The 22,309-nt window shown below is 54.3% G+C and overlaps 3 protein-coding genes across 5 annotated transcripts in view; 1 reads left to right on the top strand and 2 right to left on the bottom strand.

Annotated features, from left to right (window-relative positions):
• Nucleotides 1-862: 862 nt before the first annotated feature.
• Nucleotides 863-2,650, bottom strand: TIMM29 (translocase of inner mitochondrial membrane 29). Its single transcript, XM_019744972.3, has 2 exons — nt 2,496-2,650; nt 863-2,422 (listed from the first exon to the last, which is right to left on the bottom strand). The coding sequence occupies exons 1-2, from the start codon at nt 2,587-2,589 to the stop codon at nt 1,734-1,736; spliced, it is 783 nt and encodes a 260-aa protein (XP_019600531.1). The 5' UTR covers nt 2,590-2,650; the 3' UTR covers nt 863-1,733.
• A 46-nt stretch (nt 2,651-2,696) lies between these two features.
• On the top strand, nt 2,697-7,937 carry YIPF2 (Yip1 domain family member 2). Of its 2 annotated transcripts, none has more exons than XM_088792505.1 (10): nt 2,697-2,824; nt 2,973-3,033; nt 3,419-3,564; nt 3,656-3,736; nt 4,704-4,791; nt 6,000-6,116; nt 6,215-6,381; nt 6,456-6,638; nt 6,727-6,858; nt 6,943-7,937. In XM_088792505.1, the coding sequence occupies exons 2-9, from the start codon at nt 3,003-3,005 to the stop codon at nt 6,838-6,840; spliced, it is 927 nt and encodes a 308-aa protein (XP_088648631.1). In that variant the 5' UTR covers nt 2,697-2,824; nt 2,973-3,002; the 3' UTR covers nt 6,841-6,858; nt 6,943-7,937. The 2 variants fall into 2 exon arrangements, with proteins under 2 accessions (XP_088648631.1, XP_019600530.2); XM_019744971.3 differs by having other exon boundaries at nt 2,699-2,824; nt 6,957-7,937.
• The window catches only part of CARM1 (coactivator associated arginine methyltransferase 1), a 40,408-nt gene continuing 25,454 nt past the window's right edge, over nt 7,356-22,309 (bottom strand). The window contains exons 3-16 of one of the 2 annotated variants that reach the window (XM_074338176.2): nt 20,901-21,007; nt 19,846-19,950; nt 17,558-17,668; nt 16,177-16,354; nt 14,143-14,233; nt 13,904-13,985; nt 10,505-10,590; nt 10,248-10,337; nt 9,654-9,791; nt 9,481-9,570; nt 9,283-9,395; nt 9,059-9,136; nt 8,709-8,777; nt 7,356-8,553 (exon numbers count right to left, since the gene is read on the bottom strand). In XM_074338176.2, the coding sequence (XP_074194277.1) occupies nt 8,411-8,553; nt 8,709-8,777; nt 9,059-9,136; nt 9,283-9,395; nt 9,481-9,570; nt 9,654-9,791; nt 10,248-10,337; nt 10,505-10,590; nt 13,904-13,985; nt 14,143-14,233; nt 16,177-16,354; nt 17,558-17,668; nt 19,846-19,950; nt 20,901-21,007 (1,481 nt within the window). In that variant the 3' untranslated portion in view covers nt 7,356-8,410. The remainder of the gene's footprint in view (nt 8,554-8,708; nt 8,778-9,058; nt 9,137-9,282; nt 9,396-9,480; nt 9,571-9,653; nt 9,792-10,247; nt 10,338-10,504; nt 10,591-13,903; nt 13,986-14,142; nt 14,234-16,176; nt 16,355-17,557; nt 17,669-19,845; nt 19,951-20,900; nt 21,008-22,309) is intronic. The other variant, XM_074338175.2, reaches the window with a different exon arrangement.

Below are 22,309 nucleotides of genomic sequence, written 5' to 3'. Positions count from 1 at the left end.
TACCTGGTCCCCAGTCTAACAGCTCCCGGTCCACACGCCTTCCATCAAACTCAGGAGGCCAGAGGTACTGGAGTGGGGAGTAAAAATATGGTAGGATTCCTCTGGGAAAGGCCAACCCTCCTACCAGAGACAAAGCCACACGGACTTCAGGTCTATAGCAAGCCCCTTAATTCCTATGAACACTTTGAAAATTGTTTAGTTTGTTGCCAACCACTGCTGAGCTTGTTACAGGGGGTTTGCATGGAACACACCGGGGCAGGAAGTCAGAAGGGGCACTTAATAACTGACTCAAGCAATGTAGACGTGCAGTCCTCCAATACTTCTGATCACAGTGAGGAACAAGTCTCACTTTGATGCCAATGTGGCTTAAACACTTCCCTGAAGTTGGCTAATCTCTCTCTCTCTTTCTCTTGAACAAAAATGTCAGGATTTAAGTTCAGAGCCTTTGGCATGTCACACTGTAGGATTAGAATACAGTACAATATTATTTGTCTTTTGTTTTCATTGCGTTCTTAAATATTTATGTATTCAAATTTTATTTATGGCTAATGATAGCAGTACTTAATTTCTGGCAGGATATTATCAAGATCAAGGATGGCACTGTGAATTTGAGAATTAAGTGGGAGGGTTGGGAGTTACAGTTTGAACCTTGGCTCTGCCACAGTATTGGAAAAATAACAAACTTTTTGAACCTCACTTTTTCCTTTGTAAAATGAAAATGCTGACTTGGAAAACACTCCCCTGCCCCCAAAATAAGGATAAAAATTACCACGTGTCGAATGCACCCATAGTACAAATGGAGGAAGGTTCAACTACCAAAACTTAATAGCAAAGCACACGAATACAAACATGGTAACAAAGCTGGCTGTTTCATCTCCTGGTTTTATTAACTAGCCACAGGCCACCTAGTTAGTCTCATTCTTCTAATAACTTAGTTTTTAAAGTATGATTACCATAACCTAGCTAAGTACCAGCTATGTACACTAACATATTCCTTTCCATAGGATTCTGTTTTCAACATTACTATAGTATAACAAAGGCAGAGTCTGATTCCATATAGACTTCCAGTTCAGAAAACTTCCAAGTTTTATCCTTCCAAGTTTCTTTAACATCACTATCAATACGCAAATGGTACAAAGCAGCTTGTTTTTGCAAAAAGTTTCCCTGTAAAATCCAAACAGTCCTACAATGTCAATCTCTAGTTTGGTATTGCTTATGTAAAATGTTATCATTTGGGGGAAGCTGGGCAAAGGGGACACAGGATGTCTCTGTATTATTTTTCCGGTTTCCTTTGGGACTATAATTATTTCAACATTAAATTAAAAAAAAAAAAAAGTTACTCATGAACATGAGAGTATAAACATTACAGCTAAAAATTTAAAACAATCTGAAAGGCCTGAGAGATATACTATACCTCCGGGGGATGGTGAGGCCCAATCAAAAAGGCTTACACATGTGTAAGGCTCATTACAAATTCTGGCAGTGATAAACATATGGTCTTGTTGCTCTGCTCTCCCCAACTCCTAGACCAAGAAGGCGCTGAATTAGCTTCAGCTAACAAGGAACGATGTGAAAGGAAAAAAAGACCCCCTAATTTTATGAAAACCCAGCGGGGGAACACTCTGCATGTTATTCAGTCACTCTGCACTTGAGGCTCACTCACACCAACTGCATAATCCGGGCAAACAGTCTGCCAGGGCTCGGAGCTGTGTTGGGACCCTGCCCTCACTGTTTCATCTTGGGTCCTCCGACTGCATAAGCAAGTCGACCTGGCTCAGGGCCAGCTTGTCCTTCTTCTCCTTCTGCAACACCTGCTCCTCCCACAGCACCTGGTCCACCTGATCGTCGGTGAGCACGACAGGCTGGTATTTCTCGTCAAAGAGCCGCTCGTTGGCCTCCGAGTGCAGCTGATGGGGCCCGACGACGCGCAAATGTGCCGGCAGGTGGAGGAACTCGTCGTCATTGATGTCACAGTCGCGCATCCGAGCCCCCAGCACCCACCAGCGACCCACGAAGCCCACGTCCAGGATCCGGTCCGGGAACTCGTCCCAGCGGGGCTGCAGGTAGCGGCAGCGGGCCTGGTAGAGACTGGCCTGGGCGTCGTAGGGCGCCTCATACACCAGCGAACAGAGGCCCAGGTTCACGTGGCGCAGGCAACCGCGGCCCCGCAGCCAGAGCAGCCGCTGCACGTACGCTTCTGAGTCGCGATTGCGCGTGGCCGGCGCCAGCAGCAGAAGGGTCCCCGACGCATCCAGCAGCGCCTCCTCGAAGGATGCCTCGCTGGGCGCCAATGAGCAGCAGGCCGCCGCACCGCCCAGCAACCCCACGTACACGGCCGCCCTTACTGGCCGGGCCCGCGCAGCCGCTGCCGCGTCCCCGCAGGCCTCGGCGTAGTCCCGGAGCAGCGCGCGGGCCCAGACGCCTAAAAGGAGAGAAGCGCGGTGAGAGAGGTCCAGCCGCTGCGGCTACCTTTCCCTCCGCTAGCGGCTACTCACCCAACCGCGCCCACGCGCCTGGCTTAGAGGCCGCCGCGTCCTCCACCCCTCCGCGGCTTCGCGACCAAAGTCTCTTCAGAGCGGCCGCCGCCATTCCCTTCCGGCTTAGCGACCGTTCTCCGAAGAGAAACGCCAGGTGTTAAAGTAAATGGTCCGGGCAGTCTTATCTGCGCAAGCGCTAAAATTGCCGGAAGTGGCTTCCCATCGGAAGAGGATAGAAAACGGACAGACTCCGGATGTTGCTCTCTGGGCCGAGCTGGATTGATTGACCGGTAGGCGGGCCGCGCAGGCGCAGAAACCCCTGGCCACGCGAGCTGAGACGGCCTCAGGTAAAGAGGGGGGTGTTGCACCTGTGGGGCAGGGACGGCGAGTTCACGCCCGGGTGAGTGCGGTTAGCCGCCAGACCCGGCTCGGGGCTGACTCCACGAAGGGTGCCGCGTGGGATTGCGGGAGGGCCTGATTGGCCTCTGTCCTCAGAGCGAGGTGCGGTGATGCTCCTGAGCGACCATGGCAGCGGCCGACGAACTAGCCTTCCATGGTGAGTGCGGCTGCGACCTGGCCAGAACCTCCTATCCAGGTCCCAGCCCATATCTAACAGGAGCGGCAGTCTGTTGTGAACCCTGACTCCAGGCATGAAACTGAGCCCTAACTCAAACCCCACTCCAGCCCTGAACTGTGACCTCAAACCCAGACCACTACCCCAGACCTGACCCCATCCTCGAACCAGCCCTCAATTGCAGTCCCTTGTTTGGAGTGAGAACACACCTTCCTACTCCCCAAAACTGAAGCAGCTGGGCCAGGCCCTGAGTTGGGGAGAGCACTGGGATGACCCTGGTTAGTCTTGGACCCCAGATGAGCAGTGGACCAAACCAAATTGTCTTGATCTCACACACATGCCTGTGTCCCATATTTATTCTCGGTAGAGTTTGAGGAAGCTACTAATCTGTTGGCCGAGACCCCAGATGCGGCCACCACCAGCAGAAGTGATCAGCTGACCCCACAGGGGCACGTGGCTGTGGCTGTGGGCTTGGGAGCTGAGGACGAGGTGGACGACAGTGACAAGACTTCGGTGAGTCACATAAGTCCCTGTGCCCCGCCTCCGTCCAGCCCCCCGTTGACCCAGGGTGGAAGGGCAGGCACTGACAGCCCGCACTGTGCAGCTTCTACAGGAGGAGAAGCAGCAGCCCGGATTCTGGACCTTTGACTACTATCAGAGCTTCTTTGACGTGGATACCTCGCAGGTCAGGCCCGGGAGCCTTGGTGGGATGGGCTCGGAGTCACGCTTAGGGTTCAGCTACTATTTACTGAGCACTTCCTGTGCACCTGGGCAAGTTGCTGGAGATACACACGTGGAGAACAAGAGCTTGCACCCAGGCTAGCAGAAGTAACAGGTGCACTGTGAGGATTATGACGCTATAAGGATTATGACGTGATGACCGGGGCTTTTGGAAACATGATGCGCATGATGTGGTAGGTTAGAGAAAGGCCTCCTGGAGGAGGTGAGAGATTTGCTGAGACATAGAGGAAAAGGAAGACTTGTCAGGGCAGAGTGGAAGGAAGCATAAGTATGTTCCAGGCACAGGGGACATCATATACAGAGGATCAAAAGATGACAGAAGGCATGAACTATACTCAATCTGGTTGGAGAGAGAGGTGGGGGATAGGTAGGCAGAAGCCAGATCACAAAGGGCCTTGTTAGCTGTGTTAAGGAGTTTGGGTTTTATCCTGAGAGTGCTGGAGAGTTATGGGTCTAGAGCAGAAGATTGAGTGGAACGAGCTGATACGCAATGTGGAAGGTGGATCAGAGGCCCCAGGCCAGAGTGGAAGATAATAAGCCAGGGTTAGAGTAGGAAACCTGTAGGAGAGACATGTGGGAAGAATACTCAGGACTTGTTGACTGACCATACCTGGGTTAGAGGAGGCAGCAAGGGCGGCCTAGTAAAGAGGAAGATGGCAGGCCCAGAAGTCTTTCAGAGTAATGGAACACTGGAATATTGAGTGGGGTCTGGCCAGGGGAAGGGGCTCCAGGCCATGGGAACAGCCCATTACAATCCCAGAGGGAAGAACTGATTCCTTTCAAGCAGTATGGAGAGGGGTGGGGGGGCAACAGAAAGCCCCTAAGGTCAGGGGAGGAGCTTGGCCCCTTTCCTCTGTGGGTGGTGGGGAGCCCTGGCAGGCTTCCATCCTGGGCCCTGGCCTCGCCTCCAGGTTCTCGACCGGATCAAAGGCTCGTTGTTGCCCAGACCCGGCCACAACTTTGTACGGCACCATCTGCGGAATCGGCCGGACCTGTATGGTGAGTGAGGTTGTGCTTTCAGCTCATTCAATTATTCATTCAGCAACTGGGAACTGAGTGCCAGGCCCTAGAATACAGCTGAGAAGAAAACAGAATCACTCACGGAGAGCATGAAACTTATACTGTGCAGGGTGACAGAGACAAAACGATTGCAGAGAGTGATGTGCAGGAAGAGAAGCAGCTGGTGTAGAGGATGCGAGTTGCCACTTTGCATGGGTTGCTCAGGGAAGGCCCCTCTGAGGACGGTGAGGGAATGAGCCTTGTTGGTGTCAGGGCTCGGGGGTGGGGAGATCTAGGGGAAGAACACTCCAGAAGGGGCATGAGCCCCGTGGCCAAAACACACCTGAACTGCAGGGCACCATTGTCGTTGGAGCAGAGTGACCTGCCAGGAGGCCACCAGGGTGACAGATGGCACAGGCCTCCTAAGCCTCAGTGAGAAGGGATCTTACTTCAGTGCTCTCAGGTGCCCTCTGGCCACTGTGCAGGGCAAGGGTGGCAGCCCTGGTTCAGGTGTGGGATGGTGCTGGGGCCCAGCTCCAGGGGAAGGAGTGCTTGGATTTGGGCCTGTGTCTTGACGGTAGACCTGATGGGATTTGCTTACCCACGTGGTGTGGGATGGCCAGAGAACAGTCATGGACGACACCAAGGTTTATGCCTGGACTATGAGGAGGATGGAGTTCATTGATGGGAAAAGCTGGGTAGGTTTGAGAGGCAAGTGCGAGCGTGGAGGAGGAGGTGCCCATGTGGAAACACGGACTATAAACCCAACATTCAGGGTAGAGGCCCGGACTTGAGACGTTTGGGAGTCATCCGCCCAGAGGTGGCACAAAGCCTGAGGTTGAATAAGGTCATGCGAGGGGTGAATACAGATGGAGAGGGGGCCGAGAACTGGGCCCCTCTGGCTCCCTATTGTTAAAGAGATCAGGACATTGAAGAGTTTGAGGAATTGCCGGTGACATGAGACAGAAGCCAAGAATGTGGAGAGTGTTTCCAGAAGGAGGGAAGATCAGCTACAGCACTGTTGAAAGGCCAAGAAAAGTGAGGACTGAGAGCCAGCACTGGCTTCAGCCACCAGGTTGTCATGGGTGTGAGCTGAGTTAGTTGGGGTGGAGACAGCCCAGAGCTTGGGAAGAGGCTGGGACAAAACAGGGCAAGTCAGCTGTCCTAGGAGCTCTGGGCCTGGGACCCTGATCGCACCCCACCCGCAGGCCCTTTCTGGATCTGCGCCACACTGGCCTTTGTCCTGGCCATTACCGGCAACCTGACCCTGGTGCTGGCCCAGAGGAAGGACCCCTCCATCCACTACAGCCCCCAGTTCCACAAAGGTAAGCAGAGCAGGCAAGGCCCAGCCCTGGGGGAGGGAAGAGGCGGGGGGGGGGGGGGAGGCGAGGCTCCGGGGATGACTGCCTGCCTTGCCCTGCAGTGACGGTGGCTGGCATCACTATTTACTGCTATGCCTGGCTGGTGCCGCTGGCACTGTGGGGCTTTCTGCGGTGGCGCAAGGGCGTTCGGGAGCGCATGGGGCTGTACACCTTCCTGGAGACCGTATGCGTCTACGGCTACTCCCTCTTTGTCTTCATCCCCACCGTGGTGAGTGTGGCCCTCGGGGGGCGGGGGGCAGGTACCGTGGAGACACCTGTTGCTAGCTGCCATGTCACCCCCAGGTCTTGTGGCTGATCCCTGTCCCGTGGCTGCAGTGGCTCTTTGGGGCGCTGGCTCTGGCCCTGTCAGCCTCTGGCCTGGTCTTCACCCTCTGGCCCGTCGTCCGCGAGGACACCAGGTTGGTAGCCGCTGTGCTGCTGTCTGCCGTCGTGCTGCTCCATGCCCTCCTGGCCATGGGCTGTAAGGTACGGGTCTGGGGTGGTCACAGCTGGGCCTTGGGGTTGGAGGTCAGCTTGCTGGCCCGGACGCTGACCCCAGGGGGTCTCGGTTCAGTTTTATTTCTTCCAGCCGCTGCCTCCGGAGCACATAGCACCTCCACCCCAGGTCATCTCTCTGTCCCCAAATACACTCCTGGCATCCACCTCACCAAGGACCATGGTGACCTAGGAAGGCACGAGCCTGCAGGTAAGGAACTGTTTCCAGCTGTGGCTGAAGGGCTTCCGGCCTTCTCCTTCCCCTCCAACTGAGAAGTCACAGGGTCATTGCTAGTTTCTCTTTTTCAGGTCCAACACGAGGGATGCCCTTGCCTGCCCTGCCCCCCAACGATGACTGAAGGCTCCCTTGACACTTCGAGATCACTCTGCTACTTTCCACACTTTTCTTACAAAGCAAACACTTTTATTTTCTATGCAAAGGTGATTCAGAGAATTTATATAAAGGCGGGAGAGGGGTGGCTGAGCAGGGAGCGTCCAGTGCAGCTGTCAGCCCGCGGGCCGCCTACTGCGCATGCTGCTTTCCCCAACAGGACAGGCAGGAGAGCAGACAGGGCCACCCTAGCCTCCGCTGTGCCCACCCTTCCCAGCGTGCCCAGTTCGCAGGGCCTGACCTCAGCTCCACCACATCCAAGTTAAGGGTTGTTAGAATCAGGGCGGGGGGCAGAAGTAGAAGAAAATTGCCTGTGCTGAAACATACATTTCCTTGTTTATTTTGTTTTTTTCTATTTTTTGGAGGGAAAGGTCCCTGCAAGGTCCCTTCCCAGCCTGGGAAGGGACCAAAATGCCATCATTATAGTAGGGACTGAAACGTCTACAAATATGGAGGGAAATACACAGGCCTAATTTTCGCTACAAGGAAAAGGACGCCTTCCATGACAGATCCTTGAGGTTTCTGTGCCTGCCCCCAGCGGCTAACAGTGACCCTCCCCATCCAGGCCTGCCTGTTCTAGCTCTTCTTGGGGGTGGGGGACCCGCAGGGACTTGGGGACAGGACAGCAGCAAGAGGCATGGGCCAAGGACGGAGGGCCTTCCCGACAGCCAGGGTGGGTTGTACATTCAAGTGTGAGGTGAACCCTTTTGTGGGAGGGGCTGTGGGGCTGCGCAGGCCCAGCCCCACCCTGTCCTGAAGATCCGGCAGGGCCACCCCTCACCACTAACCTCTGAGTTGGGGAGGGGATGCTGGCTCGGCCCGGCCGGCCTGGTTTCTCAGAGGGTCTGTGAATTGACACTGGTTCTTTTCGTAAAAAAATAAAATTAAAAAAAGCAGCATGTCACGCCCATCGTGACCAAGGCCTGGTAGTTGAAGGGAAGGCCCTGCCTGGCCAGGGCTGCTTTCCCACTGGAGACAGGCGAGCGGGGCAGGCGCCGGGGATGGGGCGGCAGCTGCTCCCCACAGGGCCCACAGCTGTGAGGCCTGGACACGCCTGTTAGGGGTGATGTTAAACCCAGGTCAGGGTGGAGGGCAGGAGGGGGAAACAGGGCTCCCACGACATGATCTTCTGTAAAACATGGCAGCGACACGCCATATTTGGATGGAGGGCCAAGATGTGGGTGGGCGGTAGGGTGAGGGTGGTAGCGGCAACATTGTGTAAAAAAGTGTCCGAGTTCCCATAGCAAAGAGGCTGTGACCGGTGTTTCGGCTTCTCCAGTACAGGGGTGAAAGCCGCCTGGGCGGAGGGGTGGGTGGGCAGGGTCTTCATTTGGTTTCCTGGTGCTGTCAGTCCATTCCCCGCTGGAGGGGCCTAGCTCCCATAGTGCATGGTGTTGGTTGGGATGGACATGGGCGAGGCCATCGAGATGGCGGGGCCACCCATGGTGAACTGGCTGTTGACCGCATAGTGGGCACTGGAGCTGCCGCCACTGCTGCCCTGGGCGCCGGAGGAGCCTGTGGGGCGAGGCGTGGACATTGAGGGCTGGCTCTGTCCCCTCGCCCGCCCAGCCCCACAGCAGAGTCAGAGGGAGAGAGAGAGCAGGCGAGAGGGCGGGTGGGTGGCCCGGCGTTCAGAGCGCTCACACCCGCGGGACCCACTCCCTCGTTACCTTGGACAATCCCCGTGCTCATTATGGAGCCCATCCGGGAGTGGGTGTGATTGACAATCCCCGTGTTGGCTGCGCAGCAGAGGGAGGAAGGAAGGGAGACGGCGTCACCGCCCCCGGCCAGCCCCAGCCCACGTTCTGCCCGCAGTGGGCGCTCCCACTCGCGAATTCACACCAGGGTGCAGAGAGGGTGGGCACAGTGGCGGCAGAGCGAGGCAGAGAGGAATGGAGGACCTCAGCCAGGAGCCCCAGGAAGAGGAAAAGGATAACGGCGATGGTGATACAGAGGCCCAAGTACCCAGGTATCCTGGGGGGCACCCCCCCCCTCCGCACCCAGACCTGGGGATACTCACCTAGAGGGATCAGGTTGTTGTGGCCCACGCTGGAGCCACTGGCGATAACACTGCTCAGGTCATAGGCGGTCGGCATCCCTGTGCCCAGAGAGGGAGGCGTCAGGGGAGGGGACAGGGTCCTGGGCGGGGTGTGAGGGGCCAGAACTGCCAGCTTTGCCCTGGGAATGCAGGCAGGTGTGACCAGGAAGTGGACCTGCTGCCACCCACCCGCATGGGGGCCTCACCAGCCACGGCCATCCCACTGCTGAGGTTGTAGCTGCCGCCCGTGTTCCACATGTTCTCCGAAGGGGACGTGTAGTGGGAGCCAGGCGGGGGCGACGGTGTCGTGCCTGTGTATCTGCGGCAGAGATGGACCCATGGGCAGGGCCGAGGGGCTGTGGGCCAGGAAGGCGCCCCCCACGCAGGCCAAGGACCCATCGTACCTGAAGAAGGGGTTTTTCAAATCTAGGAGGTTACTGGATTTGGAGCCCGTCTGGTCTACCTGGGCCACAATACTGATGTCGTAGCTCTGTCTGTGGAGAGGGCAGGGGAGAGTGGCTATGAGCTGCTGGGTGCCGGGCCCCTGCCTCCCCCAGCCCTGGGCGGCAGCTCACACCTTTTGTTGGCAATAAGCAGACATGTCCCTGAGAGCGTGTCCCCGGCCTTGGCGAACAGTGGTGACTGGAACAGGCACCGGACCTGGTACCAGTGGGTCAGGGGCTCTGTCGGGGCCGTGGACAGCCACACGGTCATTCTGCCGAGCAGGGACAGGCATGTACTTTACCGGGCTGGAGCTGCTGCCCTGTGCACCTTCAGCTCTCTCTCCCCAGGTGTCTGCCTCTGACAGGGGTCCCCTGGGGCCCTGCAGCTAAGAGGCTGGCCACGCAGGCAGCCCCAGCTGCGCACACACACACACACACGGGGAACCAGCCATGGGTGCCCATCCACCCTGACATCTGTGCTAAGACACAGACCAGGCCCTGTGAAGGACAGTCACTCAGAACAGGGTAGACACGTTCCCCTCCCACAACCACCTCTGGCTCAAAGGCAAGCTCTCACTGCCTTTTGGAAGGGACGGGGGAATTTGGAGGGGTTGCGTGCTGCCCTCCCAGCCCCCAGCTCAGCTTCCGAAGCAGCCAGGCCTGTGGATCACAGCTGCAGGGAAGTCCTGGGGGGCCGGGGACAGCATGCTCCGCTCTGTTGCACTCACATGGAGCCAATGAATGCGACGTCAAACCAGAAAGCCAGACCATGAACCAGCCCGGAATGCAGCATGTGGAATTTGAATGGGATTTCTATCCTGGAAGGCAAAGGGCAGTGATTGCCGGGGAAGCCGAACGGGCTGCTAGGAGAGTAGAGGGGTTGGCGGTGCGCAGTCCTGGACCCCGCCCACCCACCTGCCCTGGGGCAGCAGGATGCCTATGGGAGCCAGCAGTGGCCCGAGAGGAGGGGCACGGGGGCTGGTACCTGTGCAAATCCCCTTCTTTGGCTTCTAAGAAGTTCACTGTGTACTTGACAGACTTGGCCATCAGGATCCGGATGTCAAATGTGTCCTGGAAGAGACCACAGGGGTGACCTGGCTTCAGGCTCAGGGCCAGCGAGGCACGAGGCACGGGAGAGCCCTGCCCTATCCTCGAGTGTGGCTATGGCCTCTAGGCCATTCAGCAGCTTAAACAGTTCGCCCTTCTCAACCATACTGGGAAGGATGAATAGGTACGACACCATGGAGGACAATTAGGTGACAGCTCTCAAAATGACAAGTGTTCATACGGATTAAAGATATGGCAGTTTCACTTCCAGGAGTCTAACCTATGGGTAGATATGCACATGTACAAACTCACACGCATAATAAGATTGTCTATAACAGTGACGTACTAGCAATCCTCTAATTAAATCAACGATGGCCCATCCATAAAAGGCTGTGCGTACATACAAAAGAACGAAGAGGCTCTTTGTGAACAGATGGGGAAAGATCTCCGAGATAAATTGTTAAGCAAGTCCACAAAAAAAAACACAAGTTAGAGAACTGTGTGCTAATGTCCGTTCCCAGCTACGATGGAGATTCTCTATCAGACTGACAACACTCCGGCCAAGAACTATAAGAGCCGAATAAAATACAGAGAAAAAGCCCCAGTTGTTTGAAAGCACTGGAGAGGGACTGCAGCAGCCACAGCTTTGGGGACCAAGAACCTAGAGAGACAGGAGATGTTTTTTGGCCTGCGCCTTTCCCCCTTGGGGTGGGACCTTTCAGCAGCCTCCCTGCATAGGGAAAGCAAAGTGGGGGCTCCAGGTTACCAACGCAGTTGGGACTCAAGGGGCCAAGAGTTAAAAGAACAGGTAAATGTGGAAATGCAAGGTGGACGTTCTGTATGCGATTTCACATCGTGGCATTTGCCAAGTCATAAGTTATGTATGGGATGGGGTTTAGAGACCAAGACACCAAACAGAAGACCACTTCTAAGACGCTAAAAAGCCAAGGAAAGGCTTAGCATTGGTGCTGAGAGGCTGGAATGAGGGGCTCTGGGAACCCCCAGGCTCACTGAGACCACTGAAGCTCCTGCCCAAAGCCCTGGTTCTCCAGGTGTGGTCCCTTCCAGACTGAGCACCCTCAAGGTCAAAACTATTTATATAATAAGACTCAGATGTTTTCTGCCTTTTCCATTCATTTGCTCACCTGTGATATCACAGCAAAGGAATGCAGAAGCAGAATCCAACTGTCTTCTGTTAAGCCAGATATTAAAGATTTGCAAATCTTTAAAAACCCACTATTCTCGCTGAAAAGTTTTGGAAAATAATTTTTTCTTAAAAATACTATTTATGTTAATTAAATGAATATTTTTAAATTTCTTGGGCTTAGTTTTTAATACCCATAGATACTGACAGTTACCAATATACACAACACACTTAAACAGAGAAGTTCTTTGGGATCCTCCATTTTTAACAATGTGAAGGGGTCCTGAGACCAAAATTTTGAGAACCACTGCCCTACAGGGAAGCCAGGAAATATACCAGCCAAGTAAAGTCTGAAAAGCAACCACCAAATATCTTAAGTGCATGACAGGACCAAGGTGATCTGTCCATATGGCTAACGGCCTAAAGAAAACAAATCCTTGGAAGGAAAAACACCATCCAGAACCTCTATACTTTCTCATTCTAGCATTGGATGACCAGGCACCAAGAGACACCAAAGGATGAGAACAAAAAAACCAAGAGAATAAAACAACAGAAATACACTTAATACTTAGCCAGATACTAAAAGTGATCAAAGACTTATAATTAATATATTTAAGAAAAAAGGTGAAAATATTTCACAGAGAACTGAAATAATAAAAAATAAGCCAAATAAAATTCTAGAACCGAAATTAAGAATTAGAAAATCAGATTAGACACAGCGAAGAGAGGATTAGAACTGGAAGGTAGATCAGTAGAAAATAGGAAAATGACGCATTTGAGAGACTAAAGGATGGAAAACACAGAACAGAGTGTAAGACTCATCTGAGACATGATGAAAAGATCTAATGTATATGTAATTAGAATCCTGGAAGAAGAAAGAGAATGGTATGGAGGTATATTTAAAAGAGATACAGCCTGAGAATCTCTCGAAAATAGTGAAAGACTTCAAGAGGAGAAAGCAATAATATAGACTATATTAAAACAAAAGAAGGCAAGAAAAGAGTTAAAAACAAAAACAGAATAGAAAAACAATAAAATGACAGATTTATACCCATAAAGAGCAGTATTCACAGTAAATGTAAATGTTCTAAATATTTTAATTAAAAGACAGAAAACATTAATCTGGTTCAAAAACAAATCCCAAATATATTCTACTTACGTAAGAAGACAAAAGGCTGCAAGTAGAAGGGCAGAGAAATATATATTATACAAAAATTAACCAAAATAAAGCCAGAGTAGCTGAACCACTATCAGGAAAAAAATAGACTTTAAGGCAAGAAATACCACGCAAGATAAAAAGAGCCATTTTTAATAATGACAAAAGGATCAACCCAACAGGAAGACATAATAATCCTAAACCTGTACGCACCTAATAATGTGGTGTCCAAAAATATAAAGCAAAACCTATCAGAACTAAATCGGGAAATAAATCTACAATCACTGATAGATAGGAAAAGGAGATCGAAAAATCACTAGAGACAGAAGATTTGATCAACATACTAACAAATGCGAGCTAATTGACAGTAATATAATTCTGCACTCAACAAGCGATTGATACACAATTTTCTCAGTACACACAGAACATACACCAAGAGACCATATACTGGGCATACAGCAACTCTCAAATTTCAGAGGACTAATATTATACAGTGCATGTTCTCTCACCACAAAGTAAGAACAGTATGTTGATTATGCTATATATATATATATATTGAGAAAGCAAGGTTTACACACACACGCGCGCACACACACGCATTTACGTATAAAACTTCTGGAAAGCTACAAGAAATACTGTTTGCCAATAGGAAGGAGAACTGTGTCTGGGGACAGGAGTCAGGAAGCTTCACACTTATACTTTTTGATTTTTAACCATAGGTCTATATAATCAGTTCAAAAATCTCAATAATTAAAGTCAATCAAATAAAATCATTTGACCAAGGACCAATTCATCTAGTAATAGTTAACGTGCTTACTGTGTGCTGAGCCCTCTACATGCCTGTCACTTTATTCCTGACGTCTCTGTGAGAGAGCTCTGTGCAGGGGCAGAAGTGAGAGCTCAGAGAAGGAAAGTGGATTCCCTAGGGCTGCACAGCTTGCACAAGGCCTGAAGGAAAGCCTGTGCCCCTGACCTGTCACCGCCGAGGAGGGCCATCCCCAGTGCTAACGCGACAGCAGCCTAGCTGCCCCACTCACCACCACAGGCTGCCGGAAATACTCGTCCACAGCGGCGCCTCGAAGGGCCGACAGGTCCACTCCATGGAAGGATGGCTGGTACCTGCAGAAAGCCCCCGCCCCCCACGGCAAGGTCACCAGAGCAGGAGAGCCAGGTGGGGCAGCCTGCCTTCTCTCCCAGCTGGCCCCCGTCCTGCAGTCCTACTGAGAAGGGGGGAAAGAGGCGGGGCCGCCCGAGAAGGCACCAAACGGGCTCTCACCAGAAGTTGGCCTTGGTGAACTGCTCCATGTACAGCTGTTCATCCGTGAAGGGCGCGAGGTGGACATCACCAATGGTAGGGAACATGTTTCCTGGGAGGCAGGGAGGGGTGCTGGCATCATGGTGGGACATCCCTAAGGCCAAGGCCTGGCAGAGCCTCCAGAGGGCCCCAGAAGCCTCTTCCCAGTCCCTCATTCATTCACGCGTTCGTGTGACAGAGGTACTGGACACCTACTCTGCCAGCGGCTGTGACGAGCACTGACATGCAGCGTCTCACTGAACCTGGACAGTCAGCTGGGCCTGTCCTTATGTCCCATCACTATGGCTGAGACAGGAAGTTACCCACTAGTTTCAGGGGTAAGCAAGTGGGGCCCAGGGTGCGACCACACCTCCAGGGCCCTGCTCCATAAGCCAGGCAGTGCCTCTTGCACCGGCATCCATGGCCGTGCAGCCTGAGAAAGTGAAGCAGGGGGCCTGGACAGAGTGAAGCTGAGCCCCAGACTGTAACACTGGGGCCTTAGCTGAGGCTGGAGGCAGGGAAGGGGGTCAGCTGCATCCCCGCGGCTGGGACAGGCTCTGGCAGGAAGGTGGGCAGCTTGGCCACCCTGTCTGGCCCATGGCCTGAAAGGGGAACGGGGCAGGGTCTCCATCTGCGTGGCCCAAGGAACAGGTGAGTCAGGGCCAGCAGCACGGAGATACGGGGCTCCCTAGGGAAGCCCAGGCACCGAGTCACCTGGCTTCAGGTTTGTGGGCCTCCCTCCCTCCCCCTCTGCAGGGAAAGGGCCGAGGCACTAGCAGGAATCAGGCAGGGAGGAGAGCTGTTCCACTCTGGTCCAGAGGTCACTTGTGGGACCACCTGCCAAGGAGGAGTCTGCAGGACCCCTGGCGACATCATGGGAAAGTGCCCCAGCCCTGAAGGCACCTAAAGGGGCGCGTCCTGAGATGGAAGGAAGCCACACTCATGCGGTAGACAGGGGTCAGCGCTGGTCCCGGGCTACTTGACGGGGGGGGGGGGTGTGCAGCTGCGCGGAGAGCCTGACTCCTGTCCGTCCTTATGTTCCATAAGGAAGACCCACTCTGCCAGGGCCTCCACCCCTCGCCAGGCTTAGCCACCTAACGGGCATAATGGGAGGAAAGTGGGTACAGACAACCCCCCCCCCCCCGGGCAGCCTGGCTTCCCACACTTACACCTGGGACATGAGACACAGGACACGGCCGTGGGAAATCCAGGAGTGGGGCCTGAGGCAGGTCCCTGCAGCCTGGATCCAGGAAGACTGGAGGACCAAAGTGGGCGCTTCCCGCAGACTAAACCACCCCTACCCTCCATGAGGACACCGTCCCCTGGCTTCCCACCCATGTCCTGGCCAGGTACTCCTGTGCCACACGCACACGTGCACGCACACACCCTTGTTTGTATAGAAATACTCAAATACAAACACCCAAACTGAAAAATGGACACACGAGTAGACCTTCAGAATCAGGCGCAGACCCCCGGGACAGATGGGCAAGTCCAAACAGTGATTTGATGACCCAGGAGCACTGTCCATGCCCCACTGCCCATGTCCAGGCAGTGACACAAACAGGAGCCACAGATGGCATGCCAGACAGCTGCCCCCGCTACACACCAACCCCCACCCTGTCTCCCTGGCCCAGAGGAGCACAGGGGCCTGTCCGGCTGAAGGCCAGGGGACAGGGCTGGGAAGGAAGGCGACCCATCAGCTCCTCTGTGCCCCCCACAGAACACCTTCTGCACCTGCCCACTTCCCGGACACCAGGCAAGGCACGAGACGGGAGGCAGCCCCTCTGGACCCTGACCAGGTGAACTGGCAGATGGATGTGTAGTCTGTCTGGGGCCCAGGGTTCCCAAGCCACAGCCGGCTGGGAGGGGAGGTGTGGGGGGCAGGGCCAAGGCCCCAATGCCCTTAGCACCCCAGGATACTGAAACAGGCTAGCAGGGCACTGAATCACCACTGTGCCCACTGAGCAGCTGCCAGGGGCTCCCCACGGGGGCCCCAGGGCCAGCAGGGACACTTACCGCCAGGCCTCAGGTACTTCTTGGCATGGAGGTAGCTCTCGAGCATGCGCTCATTGAAGAGCATGTAGCCCATGGGCTCCGAGATGATAATGTCCACCTGCTCGGGGAGGGAGACCTCCTCCACCTTCCCAGGGATGACGACGATCCGGTCGGTGAGGTTGTTACTCTTCACCAAGACCTGCAGGCGAGAGGGCTGCTGGGTCAAGGGGTCCCCGAGCCAGCCGCCTGCCACGCGTCCCCAGGGGAAGGAGGGCCTCCGGCCACATGCAGCCACCCAAGTCCCTCTGCCTCCGTTGGCACCCTACCCACGGCCATGACCAGTCACGGGCCCAGCCCTCCCTCAGGGCTTTCCCCGCTGCAGCTCCAGGTCCCCTGATGACAACTACTAATGGGAGGAGAGATGGGGATGGTAGGCTTTGCTACAGCCACCAAAGCCGAACTGGGACACACCTTCCACCCCAGCAATTCCAGGGCTAGAAATCTGCCCTACAGACACAGTCACACAGGGGAGGTGACACGTGTATGAGGAGTTCAGTACAGAATCTGTCTGTGCTACAAGAACTGGAAAGCAGCCCGAGTGGCAATAATAGTCTGTGTCTAAACAAAAGTGGTCCGTCCAGGCAAAGGGACACTCTGTGACCACTAGAAAGGTAAGGAAGCTTCATGATGACAGCTGCAACAAGCAGGAAGGGAGCAGAGCACGTGCAGGATGGTGGTGGGCTACCATCTGCGTAAGAGCCGGGCGGGGCAGGAGCACACGCTCGCCTCCGGAGCCCCCACGAGCTCTGCAGACTCACGATGCATTAGGGGGTAAAAAAGTATTTTGTCTCCCTCTGACAGGGCTGCGCAGCTGGGAGCCAGGGGTGGGGAAGGAAGCACCTTCACTGCTCACCCTTTTGTGACTTTTAGGTTTTGAACCTTCTGAATGGTTTCAGCGCAAAAGGGAACAACAACAAAATGACAGCTTAAACTAATGAAATGAAACCCTGTTGTTACTCATATTTCACAAGTGTGGGAAGTGGGGTTCAGAGAGGTGGGGCGTTCGCCAAGGCTGAGATCCCACCCTGGTCTGTGTGACTGCATAGTCCATAGTCCCCTGAAGCACGAGGCTGTCCAGCCTCTGAAAACCCCAAACATCCCCTGAACCCAGTAGGTGACCACCAGTCATGGAAGGGACACCACCTCAGGTCCAGCAAGCCTCTCCCTCCTGTAACCACTTGGTTTTGGGGACAAGAGACCAAAGTAGACAAATGATGTCTTCAGGTTCCCCTGGATCTGGGGTTCAGGTCTCCTGGGGGCTCCCAGCAGGGCCAGTTTCCCCAGGCTGGAGCGGGCACCAGCTGCAGGACGAGAACAGGCTGGGCTCGCGTGGGCTGCTGACCTCTGCGTGCTGGGCCATGGTGCTGGCCTCTACCGCGTAGATCTTCCTCGCTCCAGCTTGGGCGGCGAAAAATGACAGGATCCCAGAGCCACAGCCAACATCAAGAACGATCTAAGGGAGGAGAGGCCAGTGAGAAGGAAGCCCCGATGAAGCAGCGGTGGTCGCAGATGTGCACATCACCAGGCCCGGGCTCCTGCAGACCCACGCGGCCGAGCGCACCCGGGCCCTGCAGACCGCCTCCCACAGCACGTGCAGCTGCCCACAGCGTGGTTTCTGAGCGGCCTGGAGTACACGGGGGTCCCCGGTTCTGGATCTGGAGATGGTAGAACAGGATTTCTGAAGTCAGCTAGGCTGTTAAGACCATCACATGCTCTTGGACCCGATTCAAGAAGGACTAGTTGAGGGGTGGCCGGTTAGCTCAGTTGGTTAGAGCGTGGTGCTAATAACACCAAGGTTGCCAGTTCGATCCCCGCACGGGCCACTGTGAGCTGTGCCCTCCTTAAAAAAAAAAAAAAAAAGGACTAGTTGAGCTGTGAACTATCTGTGTAGCACAGTGGACACCTGGCTGTCAAACGTGATCCTGTAGTTTCTCTGGGAAAGAGCGCTCACAAGGGAAGGACACCTCTGAGCCCCTCAATGGGACCACCGAGGTCCACACAGCGGGCAGGAGGTGGGCAGCCTCCGACCCCAGGCCCCTCAGGGTTTCCCCACAACCTGGGAGGAGCCCCCGGGGAAAGCCTACACAACCCCAAGCCCACAGGCTCCATGGCCTCTGAATCAGCCAGGCCATGCTGTGGTCCTCCCTAGAAACTGGCTTGGGAGCTAAGAAGTGTCCTTCTGGGGCCTCTGCAGCCCTCAAAGGGGGGTGTTGGGGGTGTTGATGACAGTATCTCCTGGTTGCATGCTGACCCCAGCCCAGAGAAGCAGCCAGTGCCTGGGCTGGGGCAGGTGAGCTGCCCAAGCCCTGAGGCTACTGGGCACAGTCTCAAGAGCTGCTGGCCCCCATAATGTCGGCTCTTGGAAGAGTCCAGGCTAGTGTATGGTACAGCATCGCTTATTCTGGATTTCTCTGATTGCTCCTGTGTTAACGGAACCTGGATAAAAGTGCCTGGTGGACATGTGCACCTGCTTTCTAAAGCAGAACTGCTCTGGGCACAGCAGCGGGCAGAGCGAGCGCCCAGAAGGGGCACGGGGACAGTCGGACAGGAGGGCCTCAGGGTGCCTCTCAGAACTCAGGATGAACCAATAAGTGGATCCCTGTCCTGGGAGAGCTGGAAGGTACTTTGCTGAAGGAGCGTCGTGCCATTCCCGGGCCCCACACGCTGCTCCAGCACAGCACACACCAGCACACACCAGGAAGCTTGGGGCGCCAGGAGTGCTAAGAGGCTGCTGCTGTGTCCAGGACAACCCCTCCCCAGGTTGTGGGGGTCAAGCCCTGAGGCCCAGGGGGCTTTGTCCTGAGGGAATTCTCAGCAATGTTCGGGGGGGGGGGTATAACCAAGACAATGGAGGAGACAGATCCACCCAGACCATGCTGAGAGCCCCCAAAGATAAATCGAGAAAAACACAAGCTCCCATTTAGTTCAAAGGGGGAAAAGAAGAGAATAAACTTTCACTTCTGAACACAGGTGCCCTGTGCTGCTCTTTTTACTGCTCATGAGTATATTGCGTGTCCTCAAATAATGTGATTTCCTTCAACATCGTTCATTACGACATTGAGGAGATGCTGCAGGAACCTAACTCCCATTTATACCATTAGCCTACATAAAGCTGATCTCCTTATACGTCCTTTCGCCTTTAAGTCGGAGAACTTAGCAACACTGAGGACTCACTTTACACTACTTGGTAATATTGAAAAGATATTAAAAGGAACAACAGAAATAACTAGGTAGTTACACTATATCCATGTGACTTCATAGTATGTCTCAAGACACACCGTTAGGGGGTAAAAAAGTATTTTGCCGGACGAGCATGTAGTAGAACACAATCTGATTCTGTACATATATAAACAAGATTAAAGAACTCTAAAGTATGTATGTCGTACATGCGTGGGAAACATCGGGCAGTGGTTGTTTTGGAGGGAAGTGACGGAGACCTTTCATGTCTACATTTGTACATGCTGGGTTGAGTTTTTACAATAAGTGCATTTTGCTTTTGTAATCTGAAACAATTAAAGATCAAATCCATAAGCAAAGGCAAACGAGAGAGGCACTGCCATGGCGGGGCGCGCTAGGAGCCTGAGGGAGGGTGTGGGGACAGGAGGGGGATGCAGGGCAGGTCCCGCTCACCTTGTCCTTGAAGTCTGTGTGGTTCTGCAGGATTGCGCGCTGGTAGGTGCCCGTCCGCACATAGTCCTGCATCATGTTCTGCTGCTGGGACAGGTAGCCATAAAACTGGAACAGAGACACGCCAATGGCACAGGGCACGCGGTGGCACAAACGGCCAAGGCCCTGGCCAGCCCTCGATAGAGGAGGGCGCACTTTGGGCACAAACCTCCCGAGGAGGCCGCACCCCCTCTGCCAGCCCAGACCCTACTGGCAGCTGCTGGCTGCTCTGGGAGAGGGACCGGGAAGCCAGAGGCAGCCCCCAGGAGGGACACCGCCACCATCACCGTGGCCAAAGGACACAGCTGGATGCTACCTGCACCTGGAAGCCACCAGGAGAACTCAAGATTTGCCACAGGCAGGGTTCTGGGATCAGGGGCTACTTGCCCCATCTTAGGGGCCCCAAAGTGGAGTAGATCAAAACAGAACCCTAGGACTCAGAGCGCCAGGCGGGCGAGGTGCTGCGGGGTCTCTCTGTAAGACAACGGGCGATCGGGAGGCAGCGTGGCACCTGGGCAGGGGCATAGGCTTTGGCATCAGGCAGGCCTGGCTTCCCATCTTGGCTCTGTTGCATAATAGCTGTGTGACTTGGAGCAAGTCACTTAACCTCTCTGAGCCTCAGTTTTCTCATCTGCAAAATGGGGACAATAATAGTACTTACCTCCTAGAGTTGTTGGGAGGGCTCAAGTGCTTCTGTACCTGTGAAAGCGCTTGCACCACTGCCTGGCGTGCCCTACGTGGTCAGTACAGTCTAACTATGCTACCAGTACTCAGAAAAGCCTGTGCACCTGAACTTCACCTGCACTCAAGTCCTTCCAGCAACCCTCCTAGACAGGTCCTGGCATCTGTTTCACAGATGAAGAAACTGAGGCCCAGCAAATGGAGGAAAGCTGCCCAAGGTTACGCGGCTAGTAAGGGGCAGAGCCAGGAGGTGAACGCAGATGGGCCTGCCCTGTGCTGCGCGGCCTCCCGGGGGCCACTGGGTGGCGGTGGCCTGGCCGGGGACTGCACGTACCCACCTGGAAGTACTGCACGGCGGAGGACTCCTCCGTCCGCTCGCTGAACACCGACCGCTCCAGGGTATGGCCCCGGCAGGTCTTCAGGATGTTGTAGAAGGAACAGAAATCTGGAAGGGGGAGTCAGGTCAGGCATGGCTGTCTCAGTGGACTTCTGTCTAGCTATGTCCTGACTGTCTTGTGTTGAGCATGTGTGACTTGGCAATTTCTTTTTTCCAAAAGCAATGTTGAAACTTAAGGAAAAGAAGGGCTGCCAAACCCGCCACTTGGTGGCTGACACAAGAAGGTAGGCGAACGTGCTCCCCATGGTTGCGTGGACAGAAATTTCACAGGGCATAAGCCCCCAGACCAGGGTGTCAGACTTCAGGGATTCACCCCAGCGAGTAAGTGCAAGTGACACACGGCAGTGTCTGAGCATAGCAGTGGACACAAGGGACGCCACCTCTGTGTCCTGTAACAGAGGACTGGTCAGACCCGAGTGGACACAGAGAAGCACGTCAGGGAACGATCGCCATGGGTCTTCCGGACGGGATGGTATCCAGCCTTTAAAATGAACTCTATTAACACAGAGTGGTGACCACTAACTGTATCAAGTATAAGAAAGCAGAACAAAATGAGAGACAGACAGTGGAATGGTGGGTGCCCAGGGCTAGGGGAGGTGGGTGGGGACTTAGTATTTAATGGGGACAGAGTTTGGAAGGATGAGAAAGTTCTGGAGATGAATCGGTGGTGACAGCTGCACAACCTGAGTATACTTAATGCCACTGGGCACTCAAAAAGGGTTAGAGTGGTAAATTTGTTTTGTTACATCTCTGTTACAATTTTAAAAACTGATAGGAATGAAAGAAAAAAAGTAAAATATAAACATCCACGGAGTAGAAAAAGACTACAGGAGTTGACAACACCAACTCTTAAAGGTTATTAGTGGTGGTGTTTTTTCTTATTTTTTTAAACAATGAATTTAAATTTTTTATGTATATAAAAAAAGGAAAGGAAGTATGGAGCATAAGAATGCCTCCGGGTGGGGGATAGTCCCCACCTAGCTGCTTTCTCCACATCCTGACCTTCTCTGCAGGGGGCAGCTCTGAAACCTAGTGCACGAGGGGAGGGTGGGCGGCCCTAGGCTGGCCCAGGCATGGGGAGTCCCCTCCATGGTGGCACTGAGCCAAGTGAGGGGGCTCTGAGGCGCTTGTGGTGGCCGTGGGCAGATGGCCTCTCCGACTAGGGCTCTCTCCCCAGCCCCAGGGCCACCACCAGGCCCACTGCCTTCCGCTCTGCAGTGACCGAGTCCTGTTGCTGGACCGTCAAGCAGTCTCCAGTCTTGGGCATCCTACTTCCTCCACCTGCCCCCCTCCAGCCACCCAAGCCCTCCTCAGTAAGCTCATGTGTCCACTTCTGTCCCTGCAGACAGG

The sequence above is a fragment of the Rhinolophus sinicus genome, chromosome 15 (assembly GCF_057876585.1).
Source record: "Rhinolophus sinicus isolate RSI-liver-muscle chromosome 15, RSI-T2T, whole genome shotgun sequence".
In the NCBI taxonomy this organism is placed as follows: Eukaryota; Metazoa; Chordata; class Mammalia; order Chiroptera; family Rhinolophidae; genus Rhinolophus; species Rhinolophus sinicus.
This window is presented reverse-complemented; position numbering and strand designations above follow the sequence as displayed.

Bases quoted from the DNA above. Each gene is read 5' to 3' on its own strand.
- TIMM29 (XM_019744972.3), bottom strand. From the start codon at position 2,589: ATGGCGGCGGCCGCTCTGAAGAGACTTTGGTCGCGAAGCCGCGGAGGG. The intron at 2,423-2,495 runs GTGAGTAGCCGC...CTCTCCTTTTAG, and splicing joins AGGCGCGTGGGCGCGGTTGG to GCGTCTGGGCCCGCGCGCTG.
- YIPF2 (XM_088792505.1), top strand. From the start codon at position 3,003: ATGGCAGCGGCCGACGAACTAGCCTTCCATG. The intron at 3,034-3,418 runs GTGAGTGCGGCT...TATTCTCGGTAG, and splicing joins CGACGAACTAGCCTTCCATG to AGTTTGAGGAAGCTACTAAT. The intron at 3,565-3,655 runs GTGAGTCACATA...CGCACTGTGCAG, and splicing joins ACGACAGTGACAAGACTTCG to CTTCTACAGGAGGAGAAGCA.